This window comes from Hemicordylus capensis, chromosome 5 (assembly GCF_027244095.1).
Source record: "Hemicordylus capensis ecotype Gifberg chromosome 5, rHemCap1.1.pri, whole genome shotgun sequence".
In the NCBI taxonomy this organism is placed as follows: Eukaryota; Metazoa; Chordata; class Lepidosauria; order Squamata; family Cordylidae; genus Hemicordylus; species Hemicordylus capensis.
In genome coordinates this window covers 238,997,829-239,025,016 of record NC_069661.1, presented here as the reverse complement: position 1 = coordinate 239,025,016, position 27,188 = coordinate 238,997,829, and the positions used below count along the sequence as shown (strand labels likewise).

General features: G+C 45.4%; 1 protein-coding gene across 3 annotated transcripts; it reads left to right on the top strand.

Annotated features, from left to right (window-relative positions):
- Positions 1–1,316: 1,316 nt before the first annotated feature.
- BID (BH3 interacting domain death agonist) lies at positions 1,317–27,188 on the top strand. Of its 3 annotated transcripts, none has more exons than XM_053251245.1 (6): positions 1,317–1,338; positions 14,748–14,801; positions 19,036–19,249; positions 23,935–24,062; positions 25,444–25,656; positions 26,718–27,188. In XM_053251245.1, the coding sequence occupies exons 2-5, from the start codon at positions 14,787–14,789 to the stop codon at positions 25,654–25,656; spliced, it is 570 nt and encodes a 189-aa protein (XP_053107220.1). In that variant the 5' UTR covers positions 1,317–1,338; positions 14,748–14,786; the 3' UTR covers positions 26,718–27,188. The 3 variants fall into 3 exon arrangements, with proteins under 3 accessions (XP_053107220.1, XP_053107219.1, XP_053107218.1); XM_053251244.1 differs by lacking the exon at positions 1,317–1,338 and adding an exon at positions 1,393–1,560; XM_053251243.1 differs by lacking the exon at positions 1,317–1,338 and adding an exon at positions 2,600–2,698.

The window sequence follows — 27,188 nt, the reverse complement described above, 5'->3', positions numbered from 1 at the left end:
CCACTGAGGTGTCCCTGTGTGTCACTCACTACAACTGTACCTTATTTGGTTCAAATCAGTTAGACAGTCCACAAGTTAGCCCACTTGCACCTCAATCCAGAGTTGCCAGAACCTAAGGGGTATACTTGTGGGTCAAATGGGCCGTAAGCCAGGATTTGGCTTTTTAAAAGCCAAATCTGGCCACCTAGCCTCAAACGTTCATCCATCCACCATCTTGGATTGAGATAGATGTCATCATCACAAACTACGCCATTGAGTTGTCCCTATGTGTCCCTACAGCTGCAGCAAATTTGGTTCAAATCAGTTAAGTGGTTCACAAGTTAGCCCACTTGCACCTCAAAAGTTTACGCATCTGCCATCTTGAATCGGCATGGATGACATCATCACAAGCTATGTCATTGAAGTGTCTGTATGTGTCACTCACTGCAGCTGTACCCAATTTGGGTTGTTGTGAAGATTAAAAATAACAACGTACACCGCTCTGGGCTCTTTGGAGGAGGAGCGGGGTATAATGTAAAAAATAAATAACACAGACTGAAGTTTTAAAATGAACACAGATACAGTCATTCACACAATAATACATATGGGTGGATAACACACTGCATGTGCACCAAGAGGTGCTCTTACCCCTGGAGCCCAGGGCCTCTACCTCTACCCCTGCGACCCCCCAAATCCTCTTTAGTCTGTCCTGGGTGATATGGTCACCACATCGCCGGCCTGCACTGTGCCAGGCGGCCGAGCATGACCTCTGCTTTAGAGACAGAGGGGGCAGTGGGGAAAGAAATAAGGGGGACGGGAAAACGTTAACTTGTGTGTTGAAATGTTTCTAAATGCTAAAAATACTGCCTGTGTCACGGGGTGTGTGTGTAGGACAGGGCTGCTCAATCTTGGCCCTCCTGCATGTTGGCCTACAACTCCCATAATCCCTGGCTATTGGCCACTGTGGCTGGGGATCATGGGCACTGTGGTCCAGGAACAGCTGGGGAGGTCTAAGTTGACTAGGCCTGGTGTAGGGGGACGATGCTTAACTTGCAGACGGAGGGGCGGGGGCTTTAAGTCCAGGCTCCTAAATGACCTAGGTGCACCCACCTCTGCAGGCACCTACAGCATAATGTCTGGAGTTGAACAGCGCTAGCGGTGGGGTTAACCGAGAAGGAACTGAAAGACACAGCAGGCAGGGCCTGTGAAGCCATGCGTCGGCGGCGGGGCGGGGGCAGGGTGGCTGCAGAGGACTGCACACGAGTAATCAGTCTGTGTGACACGCAGGCAGGCTAGCACGCTCGCCGCACAATATTGCTGCCCGTGGAACCCTTCCGCGGCTTTTCCCGACGTCTAAAGGTAGGTCATGGCAGGCCCGGCCCCGCCCCGCGGACACCCACCACCCGCCTCTCTTTAAAAAAGCGAGGCGCGATCCGGCGGAGAGGAGGAGCTGCTGGCTGCGGAGCCAGGCGGAAGTGGGGCCATTGTGGTGGCAGACGCCGCAGCCGCCGCCGCCTGGAGAAGCAGAGAGCTTGCCCGGAGGGCTCTTCTGCCCGGACTGCTTAGATCCCGCTTTGCACGGTAAGGGTCCTCTTCTTCTTCTTCTGGGAGCCCTTTTCTTTGAACGGCGTTGGCTTTGAGGCTGCCTCTCGGGGATGGTTTTTTTTTATTTTTGGTGACTGCAACAGCAGCAGCTCTTCTTCGGACTCTGCTCATCACACCGCGAGCTTGGAGACGGGCGACAGGTAGTGCCCCTCCACGCCAGCGGAGGTAATAACTCGGTGTTCTGTGTGTTGGCTTTGGAAACCAGAGAGAGAGAGAGAGAGTATAAAACAAAACCAAACACCATCGGATTTGTGCGCGCGCGCTCATATGTGTATATGCGTTGCTTTCCTTCCTAGACCCGTTAGTGCAGACTTCCGAGCGGCACAGAGCTCTGCCGCAGGCCAAACAAACCGGGTGTTATAAGTAGTTCAAGTCTAGTAGGATCAGAGACTTGTGTGTTTTATTGTTGTAAACGGCTTGGCTGTGCTTCTCCTTCCCCCACCCCCCAAATATTTTTAACCATAGGTAGTGGAAAGGCGTTGAACAACAACTTCTTCCCTTTCCCCACAATGCGATGAAATAGACCCCCTCGGTTATACTCAAGGCATTTTTCTCCCTGCTCCCGCCCGGCTTGTAGGGGCAGGGGATGCTTTGGTCGGAGTTAAGAAAGATGACGGGCTAGCCCAGTGGTTCTTACCTTGGGGTCCTCCAGATGTTGCTGAACTGCAGCTCCCAGCATCCCCAGCCGGAGTTGTAGTTCAACAACATCTGGAGGACCCCACGTTAAGAACCCCTGGGCTAGACCATCGTGTCTGGGTGTGGCAAGTTTTTGGCAGGGATTCTCAACAGTGCCAGGACTCGAGGAGGGAAACTCTTCTGTGCCTTCAGATTTGTGTGGCCTGCCTGTGTGTGTTAGCCCTGGGGGAGGCTGTCGGGCCCCTCAGCAGGATTGGCCCCTAATATTCTTCGGAGGGTGTGAGGTGACCCACCTTCCTGAAAAGGAAGCACGTGGTCAGCTCTCCAGTTTTATGGTTATGTTTTTATTCTCGTGTGTGTGTGTTGAAGGGAGCGTTTTGGATTACTTAACCTCATGTCTTCTAAGGCGGTGATCTGTTTCCATTTGGAGGTATTTACTGGACATGTGTCTCCCGCCAAGGATTTCCTTATTACTATGGTATATATTTGTGAAATGCATATTGTGGTGGTGTTTTGTACACCAGTTGCAGGGGAGCAAAAGCAGGAAAGGGGGCATGGCTTCATCTCTTGCCCGTGCTTAGAAGTGGCATCTGGTGGGCCACTGTGGGAAACAGGATGTTAGACTAGATAGGCCTTGGGCCTGATCCACCAGGGCTGTTCTTATGATAGGATGTGGAAGAGTCTTCCATGGTTCCGTGATGAGCAGGCCAAGCTGAGAGAGAGGACTAGCCTCCTTGTCAAAGCCTGCAATATGATGGCTATGAAGATTATTACTGATATTTATTTGTACCCTGCTTATCTGTTAAAACATGATTGACACAGCTTACACTTTAAAAAAAAGTAATTACGTAGACACTAAAAACATACTAAAAAGCAGCACCAGATGCCATGAAAAAAAGAAAAGAGGTCAAAATCTAGTAGGTATGGATTTAAGATGATATATCAAAATTAACAGCTCAGACTTTAAAACTTCTAAGGAACATAGGAAGCTGCCTCCTACTGAGTCAGACCATTGGCCCATTGAGGTCAGTATTGTTTGTTTTTTATTTTGGCAGCAGCTTCTCCAAGGTTGCAGCTGGAAGTCTCTTCAGCCCTATATTGGTTGGAAATGCCAGTCAGGGAACTTGGAACCTTCTACATGCAAGTGTTTTTCCCAGAGTAGCCCCATCCCCTGAGGGGACTACCTTATAGTGCTCACACATTCAGTCTCCCATTCAAGTGCAAACAGGGGTAGACCCTGCTTGGCAAAGGGGAGAATTCATGCTTGCTACCCGCTGAAACAAACCCTGTTTTTATTTCAGCAGGTTATTTTTAACTTGTGTCTGAAAGCAGGGAGGGCAAGGAAGGCCTCTGGGGTGGTGGTTATTCAGTACTTCTGCCACTATATAGAGTCGTGTGTAGCCCTACAATTCTGGCATCTGATGGGAAATGGAGGCTGAAGGTGTTGCTGTACAGCTTACTACAGGAGTTTTTGACTTTGAGTCCCCAGATGTTGATTAACTACAACTCCCATCATCCCCAGCCACAGTGACCTTGGCCATTGTGGCTAGGTATGATGGGTGTTGTAGTCCAACTTCATTGGTGGACCAGATGTTGGGAATTCCTGGCCTGCTGTGCTCTAGATCTCTTTGGTGCCTAGATTTTTTTCCTTTTCCTTTTTAAATCTTGGTGCCTGCTGTCCTGGGGTGAATTAGGCAGGGCAGTTCAGCCCTCTGCTCTTCCTGCAGTGACAGCATCGAAACCAGCTGGTAGTCGGAGACTTGTGTCTCTTTCTCAAGATAATCTATCTCGTGGACATGCACTCTCTAGTGGACAGGAGGGCGTACTGCCACACAAGGCCAGTGTGGACAAACAGGAAGCCAGCAACTGGGTTTAAGGCAGGCCTGCTCGACTTTGGCGCTCCTGCAGATGCTGGCCATCAACTCCCATAATCCCTTGCTGTTGGCTACTGTGGCTGGGCATTATGGGAGTTGTAGACCAAAAACAGCCGGGAGGCCTGAGTTGAGCAGACCTAGCATTTCTGTATGTTCTGCATGCAGGCATACATTGTACCGCCCAATGGGATTCCTCCCAGTGAAGGCTGTGCCCTGCAGGTTAAGGGTGGGGTGGGAAAAGACAGATTTCGCTGACTCCTCAACAAAGGCCCTTTACGCAGTGCTGTGCTTCCCACATCGGAGTGGACGTGGCCCATTTGATACTTTATATATGAGAGAGAAAAGAATGCACTTGACCACCATGGCGGGGAGGGCTGCAGGCAAAACCTTTCCCTTCACCCTGAAGACAAAAGCCACAAAACTCCCGGAAGTTGCATAACCGAGATATGTATGTGGCTGTATCCATGCTGACTTGCAGATTGATTTCATTATCTAGGGCCGTGATCATCACTATCTCTCAAGAGGGGCCACTCTCGCAAAATACCTTCAGTGTGAGAGCCATTTCCCACTGTGCTGACTGACTCCCTCTCTGAAGGGTCCTTGGAGGAAAGCGCTAGGAGGGGCTACACTTCCCAGCACTTTGTGCCTGCCTTGCAAGATGGTGTGGGGGCTCAAGAGCAGTGTTCCCTGTAAGAGGGATTCCCGGTTGTTGATGAAAACTCCCAGCAATCCCAGCTGCAATGGCCTTTGCCTGAGGATTCTGGGAGTTGTAGTCAGCATCTGAGAATCACTCTTACAGGGAACATGGCTCAAGACGACTCATTTTCTCTAAAAGGAGCCCCCTCTTCCCCCCCCCCCGCCGCTGTGCTCTGATGCTGGGCAAAGTGCAGCACTGCATGGTGAGGAATGGTCATCTCTGCAGGGTGCCAGGACGACTGTGCAGAATATTCAGCTAAGGCAGAAGCCTTCCACAGACCCAATAAACAATTCATCAGGGCGCCACACTTAAGGTTGATGCCCCACCTCCCCGGGCCTTACAGTGAAGAACAGTGGCCCAGGGTATATATGAAAGGACAACATGTAATGGTGTGTGCCCTTGTCACATTTGAGGACCATGTTCCGTCTTCAGGGTCGAGTTCCGGGGAAATCGATTCTTCTTCTGGTTTTTCATCAGGCCAGAACTGCATAGTGGCGATTGGCCAGCCAATCTCGATTGGCCAGCCCCCCTTTCTCAGAGCACTTTCCCAAGTGGCTTTTCTTTTAAGTGCAGCAACTCGGTGAAGTCCCAAATGAAACTCAAGCAGATCAATGTGTAGAGGGCCTGCCTGAAGCATCAGAGAGGACAGGATTGAACCCATAGGCACTGTGTGTGTGCATGCGCTCTTACTGGAGCAAAGGGGGGAGCGTGGCCTACCGCGGAAACATGTCTGACCGCTGCGGCTTGCCTGCTCAGTGACCTGCTTTTCCAAGACAGCCCTGCTGCCACTTCCTCCTGCAGCCACCTGTGCTCTTGGAAATATGTCCCTGTGGGGCCTACAACTAAGTGTGGCACAAGTCTGGATGTTGGCCCGTGTTTCTCATCTGCAAAATGATACTATAAATGATCGATGGTGGCTTTGGTTTTAATATATATAAAAGAGTTGTGCTGTCGAGTCGGCGTTGACTCCTGGCAACCACAGAGCCATGTGGTTGTCTTTGGTAGAATGCAGGAGGGGTTTACCATTGCCTCTTCCCACACAGTATGAGATGATGCCTTTCAGCACCTTCCTATATCGCTGCTGTCTGATATAGGTGTTTCCCATATTCTGGGAAACACACCAGCAGGGATTCGAACCAACAGCCTTCTGCTCTCTAGGCAGGTTATTTGCTCACTGTGCCATTAGGTGGCATGTGTATATTATAAATAACACACACACACACTCTCTCTCTCTCTCTCTCTCTCTCTCTCTCTCTCTCTCTCTCTCTCTTTCTCTCTGCTGTTCTGAAGAAGAGAAGAAGAAAAGCAAAAGTGTGATCATAAAGGTTTGCAAAATACAAAAGCAGCTAAAATATCACAAAACCATACTGAAACAACACACATACAACTGTTAGGAAGGTGTTGTTACTAGGTTTGCTCTGAAGTGTGGTAGTAGCCACCTTTTGTGACTATATTTTGACTAAAGTGGGGGAAATTAACTCCATTAGTGCAAATGTGCATACAGCTGTGTTGTATAGGCAAGGTTTTGGGAAAGTTGATCGTGGGTAGGGTAACTGGAACTTAGGATGGGGTAAAAGGAAGGAACAAAGGCACCTGCCTTGAAAACAAAGTGTTGGCTTTATTGAGGACTAGAAAGGGGTACAGAATGAGGAAAAAGGGTGACTGAGCAAAGATTAGCACTCAGTAGGTTGCTGAAAATAGTCTTCCCATAAGGGGGTTGCATATTATCTGGCTTAGGTTGCCCCAATACATATTTACCATGTTTTAGTGTTAAGGAAGGGGGATAGAGGTTTGGGTGAAAGTTTAAGGAAGGAGAGAGAACAAAAACACGTTCATAGCTACCTGCTATATGGGAGGGATAGCCTGTTCACCTGGGTGTCTCGTTGTGTGTGGGTGTGCGTGAGCAAAGAGAATTGAGCCAGCCAACCTCATGGGGGAGGGATCTTATAGTCCAAGCTATGACCTTGACGTGGGCATCAACAAAAGGGTCTTGAGTACTTGTTCCATGTAAGGTGTGATTCTGGGTCAAGGCTGCATACATCCTGTGGGCGATCACTTAGGTGTTCCCCTTTAAACAAGAGTCTTTCAACAGGTGTTCTACCAAAGACGCAGACTAAGATGGGAGGGGTCACACCCCTCCGCAGCATGACTTGCCCAAAACGACTGACAAGGGAGGAAAAATTTCTCTGGACGCTTGCCTTCTCTGTGAAGGCTCATTGAGTGGGAAAGCAGCTTGTATGCCAATGCCCTTTGTCTCCTTTATGCATGCTTAGGCTGGTTTGCCTTATGTACATGCCTAGATGCCATTGGGGTGGCATAACCTAGTCCTATTGCAGCCATGCTCGTGACCTAAGGGCACCAGGAAACGCCTAGTCAGGGCGACTCGTAGCCTCAGGAATGCAACAGGCTAGGACTTCACTTCCTTGCAGGCTAAAATGACCAAGCTTCTGGTCTGGGGGTGCATCGAAGTGCACAAACATGGCAACGAGGGAGTCTTAAAGATCCCCTAATTTTCAGCCACGGATGGGGATTTTAATGCAGCTGGGCCAGGAAAGTCTGCCTGGGAAACCACTGTCTGGTTTCACTCCCACTTTCAGAGATGCAGAGGTTTAGGCATAGCTTGTCTTGCTTTTCCTAGTGCTGAGAAGCTGAATGTGAGAGTGTGGTGCTGCCATCCACTTCTGGAACACATCTGAACTTTGTTACCTGAGTCATAGTTTGGGTTTTTGGTAGGAACATGGGTTGCTTCAGAGTTATGCTGACAAATATTGTGTGGAGTGTGATGTTAGGGCTGAACCACGGTTCATGCACTGAATTGGTGCCAAACCGTTTTGGAATCTTCTGGCGTGGAGGCCAGAAGAGTGCCATTTTGGATTCCAAAATGGCACTCAGAACACTCTAAACGTTCCAACTCAGAATGGGGTTGTTCTGTTCTAAGACTGGAACAGGCCCTTCATTGAAGGGCATTCTGTTCTGAGCTCATAATGTTCTGAGCTTGGAACGTTCTGCACATCCCTAGTCACAATCCCTGGGTAAATGTTCTTGTCCAGAATTTCAACCCTTGGTGATGACACTTCACATTTATATAGCACTACTGAATTTTCAGAGTGCTTCACATACCATATCTCCATAATATTTGCAACAATATTTTAGGATTCATGGATGTGGGTTTTCTGGAAATTCTTGCAGTGGAAAATTTGCACATGATTTATTTTTTCCATGGAAAATTTTCCACCCCTCAGCTCTGAAAGGATTATTATCCATTGATTGCAGATTAATTCTTCTTTGAGACATGCTACAATTCTAGCCTTTTGGGGGGCAGTCTTGTTTTACCCTTGTTTGGGGTTTGCAGCTCCCAAATGTGCTTCTGCTTTCATTACATGAGTGTTTGGTCCAAGTTTAAACTTGTTTAATATCCATCTCACAGGTGGAGAGTATAGCCACACATTACATTCATTTTTTGCTTTTAAACCAGTTTAATTGACTTGGCTTCTTACAAATAATCATTGGGATGTGTGGCTTGGTGAAAGTAGTGAGAATTCTCTGTTCAAGGTTGCTAAGCCTTCTCTCACAAGTACAGTTCCTTGGAGGGAGGGAATGACTGTTGAATCAGTTTAGCAAGTTTTACACTTTTTGAAGGCAGAGAGTTGAACCACTAAACATATGGCACATCCCTTCTGGTTTAGTTGATCAGTACTTTTTTAGCTTCCAGTTCAGACACAAACTGTAAAAAGTGGTTTAGTAACCCATTCTTTTACATTTCATGCAGAATACTATCAGAATAAACTCTCTTGTTTACAGTGTAATTCTGCAAAATGAACACAATTAAAACAACTAGAACTTGGGGGAAATTATTTTTAAATTGTGTTTGAATGTTCAAAAGTGTTTTTAATAAACAAAATGCAACCGGTAAAGAGGAGAATAAAGCACTAATCACATTATTTGAAGCTGATGTGGTGGTGTTACATCACATAACCATTTAAACAAATATTTTGAACTAGTTATGTTTCTTTTTGTGGATTGAGATTTGGTTCAGTTTCAAGGGAACCAAGAGATTTAGATTGAGCCAGGTTTGGTTTAATTCTCTGTTCAGGGTTGATCTGTTATCTAGATTAAAATTGGAAGAACATTTCACTCTGTCAGAATGTGTGTGGAGGTGGGTGGGATGCATGGATAGACTGATAGATATAAAAATAAAAAGACGTAATGTATATGTAATCCAGATACTGTGGAATGCATAGCAGCCAAGTGGGCTGTGTTTAGAACAAGGGACTTGAAACTACTCTATAAAGTGCTTTGTGTCTTTCTCACACTTTAGACCAAAAAAGTAAAATTAGCTTATTTTGGAATAATCTTACAAAATTCAATTAAATCTAACACAGAATCAGAATAGAGGCATTTTGCTACGTTTGGACATCCCCCACCCCACCCCGCCCCTCCAAACAGCTCTGTGTTCTCCCTGTTTTATGAAAATGGAAAAACCAATTTAAAAATTACATATTAAAATATATATAGTGCAGAACATACTAGAGAAGTTGTTTTCTTACAGTGAATTAAAACAATATTAGACATAGCTACAATATTACCCGCAATCTTTGTAGCTGATTTATATATAATATATAACGGTTGATGCAAATAAGGTATTCTGTGAATGTGAAAGACATAAATCCAAAGCAGACGTGAGATTTGTGTAATCACCACCAAGATTGTTCAGTCCAAAGAGGATCCAGGAAGTCATATACAGCTGTTTCATATTCTGCCCTCAGTTGTTTACAGCAACTTGTATTACAATTCCTGGGTTTCAGGGAATTGTCTTTATGTTCTGGGAGCTTAAAGCATATCCTTGAAAATGATCTGACATGTCGAGGCAGCCAGAGTGCTACAGTGTAGCCAGGGATGGTCAAACTTGGTCCTCCAGCTGTTGCTGAATTACAACTTCCATCATCCCTAGCCACAGTGGCCAATAGTGAGGGATGATGAGAGTTGTAATTCAACAGCTGGAGGGCCAGGTTTGCCTATGCCTGGTGTAGACAGAGGAAGCCACAGTTCTGCAGAGAAGGTACCAAGACCTGCCTCTGTTCATTTGAAGAAGAGGGTGCAAGCATCCCTCAGTCTCCAGAGATACTCTGCTAAAAGTATCTTGTGTGTGTGTGCGCTCTCTCACACACACACACACACACACACACACACACACACACACACACACAGTGAGCTTTCTGGAAAAACACACAACTCTTCTCTCCCCGTCACCACTTCCCTTTTGATAGAACCTTCAGCAGATTAGAGTTTTGGGCTGCTTTCTGTGCCCCTCCCCCCCCCGCCTGCAATTTCTCTGCAAATCAGTACATTAAATATCAACCTTTGCAATTTAAACCGTTTCAGTTGCTCTCCCCTCACTTACCTTGCATCTTCCATGATTAACCTACGTCCTGTTGAAGCTGGTATCTTATTGGCAACCTCTAGTGCAGTGTTGCTCAACCTCAGCAATCCAGGTGGTTTTTGGGGACTACAAATCCCAGCATCCCCAGCCACAGTGGCCAGTATTCAGGGATTATAGGAGTTGTAGGCCAACATAGGAAACTGCCATATACTGAGTCAGACCATTGGTCTATCTAGCTCAGTATTGCCTTCACAGACTAGCAGCGGCTTCTCCAAGTAGAAGCCAGGGAGGGAACTTGAAACCTTCTGCTCTTCCCAGAGCAGCTTCATCCCCTGAGGGGAATATCTTGCAGTGCTCACACATCAAGTCTCCCATTCATATGCAACCAAGGCAGACCCTGCTTAGCTATGGGGACAAGTCATGCTTGCTACCACAAGACCAGCTCTCCTCTCCTCTCCAAGACCAGGTCTCCTCTCCTCCAACATCTGCAGGAGGGCCACAGTTGAGCAGCCCTGCTCTGGTACATCGCACATTAAGTGTCCTGCTCAGAGGCACTCTTACCCCTGGACTTTGGGGCTGGAATCCAGGGCCTCCATAGCCTCTGAGAAACCCCCAAATCCTCTTTAGTCTGTCCTGGGTGTTGTGGTCGCCTGGCAGAGCATGATGATGTCTAATTGTTGTGAGCCACCCCGAACAGTAGTGTACTGGAGGGGCAGGCATCTAAATATTTTAAATAAATAAATTTTTTTTGCAAGGGAGCAGGGCCCTCCAATGTCCTTTAGATCCAGGCTTTAAAATTACCTAGGTGTAATAGTTCTATAGTTCTGGGGTTACCCTGTTCCTCTATACATGGAATCCTCAACTATAACAATCTTTTGTTCTCCTTCATTTGTTCCCCATGCTCTCAATAATATATTTGCTGTAAGATAGTAGCCTGATTCAGACATTATGCTATACGTGTGTACAGATGTCTGTACACTTGTTTGTGTGAATGACTGTACCTGTGTTCATTAAAAAAGTGAACCTGGATACAGGCCCTTCAGATGCATGGTACAGATAGGTAGTGTACTTCTGGACCTGTGTTCCCCTTAATGTGTACAAATCTGTACTTGTGTATACTGTATACTCACACAATTCCCCCCGCCCGCTGTGCACATTTGCTAGCAGTATAGGATGTATTTCCACATCCTGCATCTTCATGAAACCAACCAGCAGTAAGGTAATGAGAATTGACTTCATGGGATATAGTTAAGAGATCAAAAGAATTCTTCTGGTGGAAGAGCCAAAACTTCTGCTGTATTACTTGGAGTACCTTTTGATGGTAAAGATGTTGTTAGAATTGCCCTGTTCCTGGTGTACTGGTAAAGGTAAAGTGTGTCGTCAAGTCGATTTCGACTCCTGGTGCCCACAGAGCCCTGTGGTTTTCTTTTGGTAGAATACAGGAGTGGTTTACCATTGCCTCCTCCCATACAGTATGAGATGATGCTTTTCAGCATTTTCCTATATCGCTGCTGCCCGATATAGGTGTTTCCCATAGTCTAGGAAACATACCAGCGGAGATTCAAACTGGCAATCTTCTGCTTGTTAGTCCAGCATTTCCCCGCTGCGCCACTTAAGGTGTATTGTTACAGCAAAATATATTTTACCAGGGGATCTTAAGCTTGGGTCCCCAGATATTACTGGACTACAACTCCCTGTGCCCCCAGTCACAATGGCCAAAGGCCATGGGGATGATGGGAGTTGTAGTCTAGTAACATCTGAGGACCCAAGATTAGGACAGGCCTTGAAAAATCTTCTTTGGATTTAGGAGCCAGAAAATGGACACTTGAGAAAATTACTGGACTTACTGACGAACACTGTGGAGGGTGAGGCTACATGGGCTTCTCCTTATCCCCTTTGCAAGGAGCATACTTAGAACAGAAACCAGGCTGCTTGGGACAAATAAAGATTTGATTAAATAACTCAATGTCCTAGTTTAGGTGCCATGGCTAAATTTCTAACTGCCATGGTTCCCTGGTGCCTTGGACTTGTCCAACCTGCTTAAGAAACCCCTATTATACTCTGCTGGATTATGCTGAATGCAAAAACGATAGTTGCCCATTGCTGCCACTCTGGCCTTTGCCTGCAGTCTCTAACTTGGAGGTTGTTAATATATGTTGATCTCCTGGGAAGAGGCCGGTAATAAAAACCTGAGCCACAGGCTAATTCTTTCCTGTGGTTTTCACTGTGGATTAAGCCGTTCTTGGTGCTTTTCTCTTCCCGCTGGGGTTTCCCCTTCTGGAGTTGATTGTTCAGAATTTCCACTTCCTTCACTGTGTGCTTTTTCCGCTGTTAACCAGAGCCCATCCATTAACACAGGGTTGTGTACCCATCATGCCTCAGGAACAGACAGGAAGTTATCGCAGCAGAACTTTTTGGCTAGCAGTAGGTGGCTTCCCAGAGTTAAACAGACATCACTGCCTAAAACTTGTCTTTAGTGTCAAATCTATTTTCAGGGGTGCCATTCAAGCTGGGCCAGCTCCAGGTGTTTGCAGGTCCTTTTCTCCTTCAGGGTAGAGGAGGGGTATTTGCTGAGGAGTGTGGGGACTGGGGAGGCATGCATACTGATGGGTTGGCCCAAAGGGGCATGCCTCCAATTGGCACAGGGCCCTACCAGGTTGAAAACATCCAGCGCTGCCTCAAGACAAGCCAGTCCAACCTGAGCGGAGGGCTCGTCCTTCTGCCATGCTTTCAGGGTGTGCTCACACAGAGCTAAGCCAGTTCAGATGAAGGGTATGTTGTCCTCAGCCTTACTGGGTGCCCCCACACAAACTGAAAGTAGAGGGGATGCCCAACCCTGCTGTGGATGCTGGTTCTGGACATGCGTTACAAGCATGAGATATTTGGAGACGGAAGTTGTCTTCAGAATCTTGCTAGGAAGCTGCCTTCTACCGAGTCAGACCATTGGTCCATCTAGCTCAGTATTGTCTACACAGACTGGCAGCAGTCTCTCCAAGGTCGCAGGCAGGAGTCTCTCTCAGCCCCATCTTGGAGGTGCCAGGGAGGGAACTTGGAACCTTCTGCATGCAAATGCTCTTCCCAGAGCAGCCCCATCCCCTTATCTTGGAGTGCTCACACATGCAGGCTCCCATTCAAATGCAAACCAGGGCAGACCCTGCTTAGCAAAGGGGACAAATTCATGCCTGCTGTCACAAGACTAATTGGCTTTTCTGCACATAAGTAATGGGTTTTATTTGTTAGCAATATTATTTTGGGTTCTTTGACCCCTCAGAGAGAGAATTATTATTATTATTATTATTTGTTCAATTTCTATACCATGTGATATGGTGCAAATTTCAGATATCATAACTTGGAACTATCGTCCTCCGCCCCATGTCCTCTCCTGCTGACGTTTTGAAGCGGCAATGAAAACAGTTTGCCTATGCTAAGTGCAACATCTCCTCGGGATTCCTCCAGAGGGCACTGCAGACATTTAGAACTGTTGTTGGACTCTGTCTCTTTTTTATTTTAACACGCCCCCCCACGCCCCCGCCTTCCGTATGTTCCTCTGAGTTCTGTAGCGATGTGGCCTGCAGAAAAGTGCTTACATGTCAGCATTGTGTGTGAGGTGTGTATGCGTGCCTGCATCTGTTTGCACATTGGCAAGCACAGTCAAATAATTTGATTTTCACCAACAGCAAGGGAATCAAGTAGATTTGAGCATGTGGTCCACGACCACCAGGCCGTGTCTGTGTAAGCAAGGTGTGTGGAGGTATGTAAGGTGTGTGGCGGCTGGGCATGTGAAGGCCAGTGTGGTATCGTGGTTAATGTGTACGATTAAGAGCAGGGAGAGCCAGGTTCAAATCCCTGTTCAGCTGTGTAACTTGCTGGGTGACCCTGGGCCAGTTACTCCAACTCAGCTGGGCCTACTTCACAGGGCTGTTGGGAGGATGGATGTTGGGGAAGAACCTAGTACAGTATACTGAGTTCCTTGGGAGACTGGTGGATAGAAATGTAACGAATAGCAATAATGTGTAAGAAGTTGGTATCTGATTGTGTTGGGTAAACTTAATTTGGAGCTCATTTTTCCCTTGTAGGGTAATTCTTGTATATGAAACTTTCATCAGTCAGTTTTGCCCAGTATTGACTATTATGGCTGGCAGTAAGCATCGACAGAGATCCTGGGCAGAACTTGCATTGCCTTGCTAGTTAAAAAGGGTTAGCTAGAAATGTTGGGATTTGAACCTGAGTCCTTGTTCTGCAAACCATTTTGCTCCACTGTGTAGCCCCCGGCCTTCAGCTTTTCTGTGAGTGCTATCTCCTCTTATACCCCTAGGGATAGAATTTATTTTATTTATTTTATATTTATTTTATATTTCAAATTTCTATACCACAAAACAAGAATTTGGAGAGCCTTCCCCTCTAGATTTCCATTCCTTCCTCTTAACTTGGAAAAAGGTGCCCCTGATTAGCCATTTCACAGCTGAAATTTTGTCTGTGGTTTGTCAGATGGTTTGGTGACTTTATTTGAGGCAAAGAGATAGCATTTAACAAGACAGATCCTTCTTTGATTTCATGTGTAATTCTTCTTGTGCAGGAAAAAGACCTGAAGACTAAAGATTATCCAGCTTCAGCAATGATGATGAATCAGGTTAGATCCAAAATTACTTTGATATGGTGTGGGCTTCTCTCTGGAAGCAATTACTATTGTATGTTTGGAGAAGAGCTGCCAGATACCTTTTTATAGAATTCCGTCTTCTCTCCTTTCTCTAGATTGCTAAGTATTTTCTTCTAGATTGCACTGCCTCTTTGAGTACTCTCAGAATGGAACTCCCAGATCACTTTTGAGAATTTCCTGAACGTGGGATGTGCAACTGTTTTCTGAGTCCTGCTAGTGGGTTTTGATTCTGCATATGTAACTCCAAGGGAGTAAACTGGGAGGCTGTGCCCCTCTTGTTCAAGCTGAATCTTAGAGCAGTCTTGACTTTTCTTTCTTGCCTACTATTTGCAAAATGGGAATCTTTAAAATCATTGGACAGGTCTGGATGATACCATCTGCCAGCCCCACCCACTCATCAAACAGTGAGACTTATGAGTTTACAAGTTCACTCCCATTCCTGGTGTACCATTGAAATGGGCACAGTTGCATGGAGTGTACCACCTCTCCCACCCCTACACAACATGATTATGCTGAGCAGAATGGTGTGTCAGGGAGTGGAATGTGTGCACTCATTGCATTTCGTTATGAACCTCACTGCCCATTGAGATCATCAGGAGAAGTCTGTCTGCATTTGCCACCGGCTTGTCTGGTGGCTACTCAGGGACGGGCCTTCTCCGTTGCTGCCCCGAGGCTTTGGAAGGCACTCCCTAGTGAAATAAGAGCCTCCACATCTCTGACAATTTTAAAAAAGTCTTTAAAGATGCATCTGTTCACCCAGGCTTTTAACTGATACTGTTTTGATTTTTTTTAATGTTGTGTTAGAATATTGTTTTAATTTTTTTTAAACTGTTGTGTTTTAAATTTCTTGTTTTTGTTTTTAACTAATGTTTTAATGTTGTTTTTATCTTCTTGTAAACCGCCCAGAGACGTAAGTTTTGGGCGGTATAAAAATATGTTAAATAGATAAATAAAATTTCTCATACTTTTTCTCGTGAGAATTCCCCCCCACCCCCACCATACTTTATTTTTCATGGAGATTCTTCTACCTCTAAAAATTCACTGGCTGACACCGACTAGTGCTGCACATGTACTGCAGTGAATGATTTCCAGATTACTGCTATGCCGTTGGTTGACTGGGAGAAAGGGCAGTTTTCTCTGATCTTCCCTTCCCTCTGAAGCCCACCATGCACAACCAAAATATGTCTCGGAGGATTGTGTGGGGCCTTCATGGACACATTTTGGTGATGCACATTGGGCTTCAGAGAAAACTGCCCCTTCCCCTGTTCAATGGCCAGTGCAGCAGTAGTCTGCATGCAATGCTAGTTCAGATGTTGGTCATTGTTTCATAAAATGCATTAGTAACAATGGATGGATGCCAAAGCGATATTAGACAAGCATGGCAATTTCAGAGTTGTAATTAATGTTCTTCAGGTGATTATCTCTAGGAAGTATAGAATAGCACATATGTTTTTGAGTATTCCAATAAAAATGTCTGCCCCCCTAAAATCTTTGAATTTTGTTTTTAGTATAACCTTTAAACCACATTAAGTATGTTTATTGACAAGCCCACCCCCCAACATTTCAGTTAGTGACTTGGTTACTTGAAAAACTTGCAAGATACAGCGTGGAAAATTAATATGATGGGTTGTTTAAAAAAAGAAATAAGTTGATAACATGCCACATCAGATTACAATCTACATAGGGCATCAGGATAATTTGCATAGTAAAATTTTCCGAGGAAAAGCATTTAATGTAGATGTGGAGATGGGGGGCGGTATAAAAATCCCCCCCCCCCAGAAAACACATGTCTCTGCTGGAGGGTGGTATAGTCTGAACTAACCCAGAGTATGTACTACTACTACTACTACTTCTTCGTCTTCGTCGTCTTCTACATTTATATCCCGCTCTTCCTCCAAGGAGCCCAGAGCAGTGTACTACATACTTGTTTCTCTTTCACAACAACCCTGAGAAGCAGGTTAGGCTGAGAGAGAAGTGACTGGCCCAGAGTCACCCAGCTAGTTTCATGGCTGAATGGGGATTTGAACTTGGGTCTCCCCGGTCCTAGTCCAGCACTCTAACCACTACACCACGCTGGCTCTCTTGTGATGAATGGAGATAAGGACAGGGTTTTCTGTGCCCAGAAAAGCTGCAGTCTCTGTCTCATGGAAATAGTTCAGGTCCAGTGTATTTGCATGTGATCCTCTCCATTATTATGCTAGGCACAAAAGGAGATGAGGGACTATGAAGAATGCAGATTCTCTTGGCTGCTAGAAATCGGACTCTGTTTTCATTCAGCTTTAGCAGATTTACCAGGAGCATTTCCAGATGGGGCTTTTAACTCGGAATGGAGGGTGTGCGTTCGCACGTTAGCTGGATTCACGCCGAAGTCCATGCGAGATATTGGGGAGCACTTCACACACTTAACAAACACTATTCGGGTTTTTCATTGCATGTTAGAGCCTAGCCTGATTTATGTCCACTTTTTGCGTTGATTTTTAAGGACAAATTCAAACCCGCAGTAAATAAAGCCTGCTATCTGGGAAAGCTCCAGGCATTGGTGGCTTTACAATCTTAAGGGCTAGAAGTTTGCTTTTTAGTTTTTAAGTGGAAGCTGATTCTCAAGAGCACTTGGTACCATTTCCAAATGCACATAGCACAGTTGTAGATATACACGCATACACACATGGTCCTGGAGGAAAGCTATAAAGAACTTAATGCATTAAAAGTGCTATATAAAGTATTTTAAATGATAGCAGAAGGGTTTGTTTCTCTCTTAGGATCATAGGAAGCTGCCATATACTGAGTTAGACGATTAGTCATCTAGCTCAGTATTGTCTACCCAGACTGGCAGCGGCTTCTCCAAGGTTGCAGGCAGGAATCTCTCTCAGCCCCCCTATCTTGGAGATGCCAGGGAGGGAATGTGGAACCTTCTGCATGAAAGCATGCAGGTGCTCTTCCCAGAGTGGCCCCATCTCCAAAGGGGAATATCTTGCAGTGCTCACACTTCTAGTCTCCCATTCATATGCAACCAGGGTGGACCGTGCTTAGCAAAGGTGACAGCTCATGCTTGCCAGCACAAGACCAGCTCTCCTTAATCCCACTGAACTTCTAGTACACCATACTTTCCTTTTCATCAGGAGGCATGAAGATACCAGAAGCTCAGTGAAACACTGCAAAGAGGAAAAGCAGAATGAGTAATAAAACATATGCAGTCTTGGTTAACTAGTATAATGTATATAGGATGCAGAATCTTGGTTATTTAGATGTTGAGTTTTTGTTTTTATTTACTGTATTTTATAGACAGTACATTCAGCCTCTGCTATTTCAACATACATAAAAGAAGTGAGAATTAACAAGTCTCTCTGCTACACTTGATTCCACTAAGATGTAGATGTCAGCACTCGATTTCCTGGACATGTAGGTGGTAGTAAAAGCAAGGATAGGCCTTGCCTTGCCTTCCTCTCCCATGTTGCCTTCCTCTCCCATGTTATAGACCTTGCCTTCCTCTCCCATGTTATAGAGCATGAATTCCCAAACAATGTATGCATTCATCAGAATTTGCGGCCTCAGCTTCTACTTGATTTCCCCCCACATCAGTCTCTGAGGACAGGAATTAGCCCCTCCCCCCCATGCTTGCAAGGCTTGAGGTCCCAGTAGGTCTAATCCTTACCCGGTCATGGCTCTGTTCATGGCACAGGAAGTATTCCAGGCTCCCTTCCTCTTGCCCAGATTATGATAGTCCAACATACCATGATTGATGGTATCAAATGGTAGTCCTTAAGAGAACCACCTTGAGCCTTGTTTGGAAGGGCGGTATATAAATCAAATGCATGTATAAATAAATAAATAAATGCTGCCAAGAAGTACGGCAGAACCCACAGTGATGTTCTCTTTCTGCCCAGTTCTCACTGCAGGTTGTCCACCAGGGTGACCATGACAAGTTTCCTCTTCAGTCTGGCTTCTGCCTAGATTTGGAAAGGGTTTAGAAATTCATTCATTCATTGATTATATATTGTGAACCACCCAGGGACTCTTTTGTATGGGGCGGCATATAAATGTACTAAATACATAAAGATTCACACCCCACAGTTCTGTTTAATGCTCTAAGTGTGCACACGCCTCTACCTCTATGAAACATCAGTCACTGCGTAGCTTAAATGCCTGTTGGAATAAGAATTGTGTTGACTCGTTTCTTATCCATTGTGTTGGATGATTTTCCTTCTAGGACAATGAGAATGGCAGCTGGGAGCCCTCCAACAGCAGCATCCTCGTCTTCTCCTTTCTGCAGAACTCCTCCAATTGCATTTTTGCTTCAGAACTTGATGACCTGGGAAACCAGCTGTTGACTCCAAAGTTCCGCTCTTGGGCTGCTGATTTTGATGAGGGGGAGCTTCAGACAGATGGTAACACCTGTGCGCGACCCCAGGTCACTGACCGAGGTAACCATTCTCCTCTATCTTCTGCTCTGCAGCTTTGGAATGGATCCTGGGTCTTGCCGTAGAATTACAAGGTTTCTTTGCTCAAAAATGCCATGCCAGCCTCTAGAGGGCTGAGTTCAGCTCCTTGCCACCCTCGCTGCTTCAGAGGTGCCCTTTGGATTTGTTTCTGTGTGCTTGCATCAAGTCCTTTCTCTTAAGGACTTGATGCAAGACACAGCAAAATTCTTTCTGTTCCTTTATGCCAGTGTCTGGAATCACACTTTCTCTGAATGATGTGGATACAGGCTCATGTTCAGCCAGGTTGGCTAATACAATGTGGGGTGTTGGTGTGTCCCAAGATAACTTGCGAACTAGGAAGGCTGCTAGCCCAACCAGTGGTTAATTGCTTCTCCATCATCTTCCCTAATTTCCTCTGCTAAACTGCCATGAAACAATATTTAGTGGGGTGGGGTGGAGAAACACACATGCCTGCATTGCACATGCTCTTTGCTGATGTAATGCTGTTGTGCTCACTGTGGCCAGAGGCTGTCCGTCCATGAAGCGAGATGAGACAGTCTCTCAAAGGGTGGATTATTGGGGTGGCAAAATACCCCTTCAGCTGCTTCACCTCTGCTGTCCCTACCATCAGGACAGTACCTTGCCAAGCAATGTTTATGCCACCACTTGGCAGAGAGTTACTCCTCTTCACTTCTGTAGCTGCCTGTCTCAGCATGGGACATGTGTCTACCAGCACCTTCCTTGTGCATCGTGCATGCCCTGCACCACTGATTAAGAGGAAGGGGAGGAAGCAGAAAATGAAATTGGGAAAGGGCAGTTGTGTGCTGTTCTCTAGAGCAGTCCTTCCTTGGTTTCCTTTTCTGCTGCCGCCTCCTCCTTCTCCTAATCAGCACAGCAGCAGATGAGGAAGGAGGCTGAGCAAGGCATGCATCCTGTGGCTCCTGCTCTTTGCAAGTGCCATGGTTGGCTGTAGCCCACTACAGGTAGGAAAGGACTATCAAGAGCCTTGTGAAGGGAGGCAGAGACAAACTGATTCCCTGTGCAGCACCAGCAAAAAAAAGCTTCTGGAGCAGTGAAGAATCCCCATCTCTCCGTATCTACTTGGAGTATCTGTACTCCCCTCTGCTGCTCTTGTGACTCTCTAGGCTTTCCCCTCCATGATAAGTTTCCTCTCTCACCTAGCACCTGCAAAGAGCAAAAGTGCAGCTGCAGAACCTGACCTGGCTTGTGGGAGTGCAGAAGTCTCCTTCAGAGGAAGGAGCAAAGCCAGACAGTGCAAGCGAGGGGGAAAGTGAATTTTTGGGCTGTTCAGTTTCATATGCGACTTAGTGTGGCCACAGTGACAATCAGCTGGCAGGATCTCAGCAAGTTGAGTATGTGGTGCTGGAAGGCCTGGTGCTCTGAGCAGAGGCATGGTGAAGCTAGGTGGCCAAGGGAACATAAGAACAGCCCTGCTGGATCCGGCCCAAGGAAGCCCATCTAGTCCAGCATCCTATTTCACACAGTGGCCCACCAGATGCCACTAGAAGCCTACAGCAGGAGTTGAGGGCATGCTCTCTCTCCTGCTGTTACTCCCCTGCGACTGGTACTCAGAGGCATCCTGCCTTTGAGGCTGGAGGTGGCCTTTAGCCCTCCAACTAGTAGCCAATGATAGACCTCTCCTCCATGAAGTTATCCAGACCTCTCTTAACGCCATCCAGGTTGTTGGCTGTCACCACATCCTGGGGCAGAGAATTCCACAAGTTGATTATATGTTGTGTGAAAAAATACTTAGGTTTGCTGGTCCTAAATTTCCTGGCAATCAATTTCATGGGATGACCCCTGGTTCTAGTGTTATGTGAGAGGGAGAAGAATTTCTCTCTATCCACTTTCTCCACACCATGCATGATTTTATAGACCTCTATCATGTCTCCCCGCAGTCATCTTTTTTCTAAACTAAATAGCCCCAGGTGTTGTAGCCTTGCCTCATAAGGAAGGTGCTCTAGGCCCCTGATCATCTTGGTTGCCCTCTTCTGCACCTTTTCCAGTTCTACAATGTCCTTTTTTAGATGTGGTAACCAGAATTGTACACAGTACTCCAGGTGTGGTCACACCATTGTTTTGTATAAGGGCATTATAATATTAGCAGTTTTATTTTCAATTCCCTTCCTAAAGATCCCTAGCACGGAATTGGCTTTCCCCCCAGCTGCCGCACATTGAGTCGACACTTTCAAGGAGCTGTCCACCAGGACCCCAAGATCGCTCTCTGTCTCCTGGTCAGTCACCGACAGCTCAGATCCCATCAGCGTATACTTGAAGTTGGGGTTTTTCGGTCCAATGTGCATCACTTTGCACTTGTCAACATTGAAGCGCATTTGCCATTTTGTCGCCATTCCCCCAGTTTGTAGAGATCTTTTTGGAGCTCCTCACAATCTGTTTTGGATTTCACTACCTGAAAGAGTTTGGTATCATCTGCAAATTTGGCCACCTCGCTGCTTACCCCTACTTCTAGATCATTTATGAATAAATTAAAAAGCACTGATCCCAGTACAGATCCCTGAGGGACCCCACTTCTTACTTCCCTCCATTGTGAAAACTCTCCATTTATACCTACCCTTTTTCTTGTCTTTCAGCCAATTAGCAATCCACATATGTACTTGTCCCCTTATCCCATAACTGCTAAGTTTCCTCAGGAGTCTTTGATGAGGAACTTTGTCAAAAGTTTTTTGGAAGTCTAGGTTTACATGTCAACTGGATCACTCTTATCCACACACTTGTTTACACTCTCAAAGAACTCCAAAAGGTTTGTGAGGCAAGATTTACCATTGCAGAAGGCATTCTGGTTCTCTCCCAGCAGGACCTGTTGTTCTGTGTGCTTTACAATTTTATCCTTGAGGGTGCTTTCAATCAATTTGCCTGGAACAGACATCAAGCTAACCGACCTGCAATTTCCTGGATCACCCTTGGATCCTTTTTTGAAAATCGGTGTTACATTTGCTATTTTCCAGTCCTGCGGTACAGAGCCTGATTGCAGGGATAAGTTATATATTTTAGCAAGGAGGTCAGCAATTTCACATTTGAGTTCTTTGAGGACTCTTGGATGGATGTCGTCCGGCCCTGGTGACTTGCTAGTTTTCAGTTTTTCCAGACAGTTTAGAACATCATCTCTTGTCACTGCTGTCTGACTCAGTTCTTTAGCCTCCATCCGTAAAAAGCCTGTTTCAGGAACAGGTATATGCTCAGTATCGTCTGCCAATAAGATGGATGCAAAGAACTCATGTACCTTCTCTGCAATCTCCATATCCTCCTCAATAATTCCTTTCACTCTCTCATTATCCAAAGGTTCAACCGCCTCCCTGGCAGGGTTCCTGCATCTGATGTATTTAAAGAAGTTTTTGTTAATCTCCTTGATGCTTTTGGCTAAATGTTCCTCAAACTCTCTTTTTGCATCCCTTATTGTCACCTTGCATTTATTTTGCCAGAGTTTGTGTTCCTTTCTGTGCTCCTCATTGGGCGGGCCTTCCAATTTTGGAAGGAAGTCTTCCCTTTTATGGCTTCCTTGACTTGACCTACTATCCATGCTGGTATCCATGTTTTTACAGATTTGCTTTTGTGTATGAAAATTCCCTACAAATCAGTGCTGACTTTCAGGGACACCCCCACCCCCCATATTCCATTGCAGTGGTACTAGAATATAGCAGCAATGGATAACTGAAGGTCAGCTGAGAAAGTGCTGTTGGATACCAGTATCTGCACAGAGCTGAACAGCTAACGGTATGAAGACTCATAGATATGTGTGTCAGTGCCCCTTCCCAGTATCTTAGATCCCTCAGCAAAGTCTGATAATTTTTCAGTAGTTCTGCAAGGCCATCTAGTGCCTGGTTTTAAATAACTGGTTTGAAGTAGGAATCCAGTTTTTACATTTTAGTAGGCACTTATTGGGGGGTAGGTTAGAAATGTAGATTAATACAGAGAGATCCCGCATGGCATAAACTTTGAAGTTTTGCTTATTGAAAGGGGTATTAAAGCTGAGTTGTGGTACATAGTAGGAACATAGTAAACTGCCATATACTGAGTCAGACTACTGGTCTATCTAGCTCAGTATTGCCTTCACAGACTGGCAGCGGTTTTTCCAAGGTTGCAGGCAGGAATCTCTCTCAGGCCTATCTTGGAGAAGCCAGGTAGGGAACTTGAAACTTTATGCTCTTCCCAGAGCGGCTTCATCCCCTGAGGGGAATATTTTGCAGTGCTCACACATCGTCTCCCATTCATATGCAACCAGGGCAGACCCTGCTTAGCTATGGGGAGAAGTCATGCTTGCTACCACAAGACCAGCTCTCCTCTCCTGTAGAAAGGGAGAGAGGGGGAGGTGCTTCCTCAAGTTTTTCCTGACCATGAGGGTAGCAGTAATATTCTTCCATGAAGGTGGTTTACGTGGTCCTCTCTGACTCTTCTGTCCTGACAACAACCCTGTGAGGTAGGTTAGCTGAAAGAGTGACTGACCTAAGGTTACCCAATATTTGAACCCAGGTTGAAGTAAAAAAACTCTAACCTCTACACTGCATTAGCACTCAGTACCTGTGGAGAATCCAGACACTGTATTATTGCCCTCTATATATTTGCAAGATAACTTTATCATCTGGGAGGTAGGGTGGGAATTTCATCCTGTTTTAACTCTCTCCTCTTTCCAATAATACATTTCAATTTAGAGGAGGAAATGTTTCGGGAAATTGGAGCTCAGCTGGCTAAAATTGGAGACAGGCTGGCTGCTGATATTGAACCATCGATGGTGGACCATCTTGTGCGGCAGTTTATGGAGGAGAACCTGTCTGTAGAGGTAAGAAATGAATGAAATGTAGTGCTTAAGATTGTACTTGCGGGTCCAGTCTCCTTGATATGGAAGATTCTGCATTTGAATGATGGCAGTGACACATCTATGGGGTCTTCTGGAGTTACCCTAGCACCTCAGTGGTCATTTGATATATGAGATTACTTGGGTAAATGGGATTAGATTAGTTAGGTAACTCCAACTGTAACTAATCCACTCTAAAACATACTCAAACTCAGTAGCTGACACCATCTATTGAGAAAGCAATAGATAATCCTTATGCCAGGAGTGGGTGTTTCAGTGGAGACTCTAACTGGGATACTGAGTTACAATTCTGCTTGCTTCCAGTCCCTTGCCACCAAACTCCTCACCCCAAAATTATGACTCTCTTGGCACTGGGCTAGATTGACAAATCTATTTGCTAACATAGTATGAGTAAAATGGACCCCCCCCCAATCAGAATGCATTATGGGCCAGTTCAAATGAACAGCAACTCCTACATGTTGGATTGCAGTGAGAAAATGATGTTGCTGGACTACAGCTCCCGTCAACCAAAATATGACACAAAAGCGGAGGTGGGGAGAGTGCCCTACCATCCTCCATGGGTCTCCAGTTGTCCAGGAATGCCCCCTGCCCCCAGTCTCAATTTCCCTCTCTTTCTGCAAAAAAATCATGGGGAGGGGTAAGCGTGTGTGTGTGTATCCATCCCCCCAAATTCATCAGGATGTGAAAGACCACTGGATTTCTCTCTCACGTGCTCTTATAAAATGTCCCATTTTCACACATGTAGTGAAACAGAGGTACAGCATGGTAAAGGGACTTAATTTTCCATTGGAAGGGGAAATGTGTACTACTTTTACAGTGGAGGCATTTCTGGATAATATAAGTATGAAGAGCTTCAGGGGTTTCTCGCCCTCTGGTGAGATTTGGTGGTTTGTTCTGAAAGTATGGGCTGTGACTGCGACATCAGCAGTGGATCTTGGGTGCTTCAGAGTTTGTAGGCTATGAGCAGTCGGCATATAAGAATAAGTTGCCTTTGATCTCCTCCTAATGTTAATATATTATTGTGAAAGTTAATATATTGTGTATGGTGGGTTTTTAAAAGATGGATAGATCTACATTTTGGGCTTATTTTGTACCTAACTGGAACGTAAAACTGTTAAAAAGAATGTGACCTATTTAGATGATCAGTAGCTGCTATCTTGCATTTATTTGCCTTAAAAACAAACAACAACAAAACCCAAACCCTACTGTAATCTTGCTTGTTATTGCTGAAGGCTTCATGGGGAGAAGAAAAAATCTACGATTTGTGACCAGATTGGAGTGAAGAGGGTCAGAAGGGCAATATGTCAGAGAGATGAGTGTTCCCCCCCCCTTTTTGATTCCTCAGACCATCACTAGACATCTGTCCCAGGCCGTGGAGGAGCTCTCGAGAAGGATGCCATTGGACATGCCGCAGGAAAGAGCTATGTTAGTGATAGCAATGGTCTTGGCCAAAAACGTAGCAAACACGGTGCCATCACTTCTGCATCGAGTGTTCAGCACAACTGTGAACTACATCAACCACAACCTCCAGGAATATGTGAACAACTTGGAACTTTAGGTAGTAAAAAATGCCCCCCTCCCTAGCATTGCCTTCTAATGACCTCTCTGTCCTTGGAGCAGGTCAGCATGCACAAGTGCTGAGAAGCTTCAACACAACTTGTGCGAGGAGGAGGTGCTCAGTGCCAGCATCAAATGGTTTTGTCTGGATGGGCACATGCCCCAATTTTAGTAGGTAGAATGGAATAGCACACTCAGATGCCATGCCAAAATCGGGGGATGGTTAAAGAAGGTGCACACGTGGAGTAGCTCGAGCAGGTTAGCTGAAACAACCTCTTTGTCCATATACATGGAGCAGGGCAGAGGATGGTAATACATAAAGGGCCAGTTCCAATGATACACCAACTGGGTCTTCTCAAATGTGTGGGCAGAGCATGGGCAGATATGTCTCCCACCCCCAAATGCAGTTTTAATACTACTTTATTACTGCTGCCCCACTTCTTTGGAACTCTCTTCCCCTTCAGATTCATTTAGCCCCTTCATTACTGGATTTTTAAATCTCTATTGAAGACTTCTTTTTCGCCAGGCTTTTGCCCTGTAGTTTACATATTTGGTTTTTTCTTTTTTTAGTTAGTTTAGTTTTTAATTTAGAATGTGATTTTAATGTGTTCTTGCTTTGCATGTTTTTTGTACACAGCCCAGAGTCTTCAGAGTGGGCGATATATTAAATGCTTCTAATAATAATAATACTTTTAATAATTCCTCAACATAAGCATTAAGCTCTCTATCAAACTGCTTTCCCAACTGTACAATTTTGTGGGGAGGGGGACAGTGTGCTGAAGGATGGGTGAAAGGAGATGTGTATCCTATATGCCTCCATGGGTTTAAAAGGTCTAGCCAGACTAGTGTCAAAACCAGCCCATTGTTGAACTTACCCTCCTCTGTGATTACCCCTTAGTAATCACACTTTCAAACCTAAGTTGAACTCAGAAGATAGACTATACAGTCTCTCATCTCTTGATCATTGCCACTGTAGCTAATTCCCAGTTAGGAAATACCTAAAAGCAACACTGGCACCTTTTGTGAATGAGCATAATGAACACTTTCCCCTTTCTCTTCTAGAACTGAATGCAAGGAAGCTGCCATCTACCTCCAAAGAGAAATGCCTTTTTTTAGGATGAGTACCCTGCTTTATTAGGATTTTTTCTTCTTTGTGGTGCTCTTCTACACTCTTTTCAGGTGGCAAATTGGCTTGACTACAGAACCTGAACAATGTGACTAAATTCAACTGGCTCTACTTGATTCTAATACCAGCTATCTATGCAGTGAAACAATCTCTGGCAGCCTTAGGTCAAGCACTAAAAGTGAACAACACTTAAGTTTATCTGAAAAGCAATGCAGGCCACAATCGCCAGCCTTGGATCATGTTCCTCCATCAGTTCAGCTGGAGATCTGTTTTGAAGAAACAACTGCTATGACCATTTAGTCTTTATCCAGTTCCAAGGAGACTGTTGTAATAAATTCAAGTAGTTTTTGTCACCCATCTAACAGTGTTTTGTAAAGCAGTTTTTTAATAAAATTGTCTTACTTCTA

Excerpts from the sequence above, each read along its gene's own strand:
- BID (XM_053251243.1), top strand. The coding sequence starts at position 2,615 with ATGTCTTCTAAGGCGGTGATCTGTTTCCATTTGGAGGTATTTACTGGA. Across the intron at positions 14,802-19,035 it reads CAGCAATGATGATGAATCAG|GACAATGAGAATGGCAGCTG; the intron begins GTTAGATCCAAA and ends TTTTCCTTCTAG. Across the intron at positions 19,250-23,934 it reads ACCCCAGGTCACTGACCGAG|AGGAGGAAATGTTTCGGGAA; the intron begins GTAACCATTCTC and ends ATTTCAATTTAG.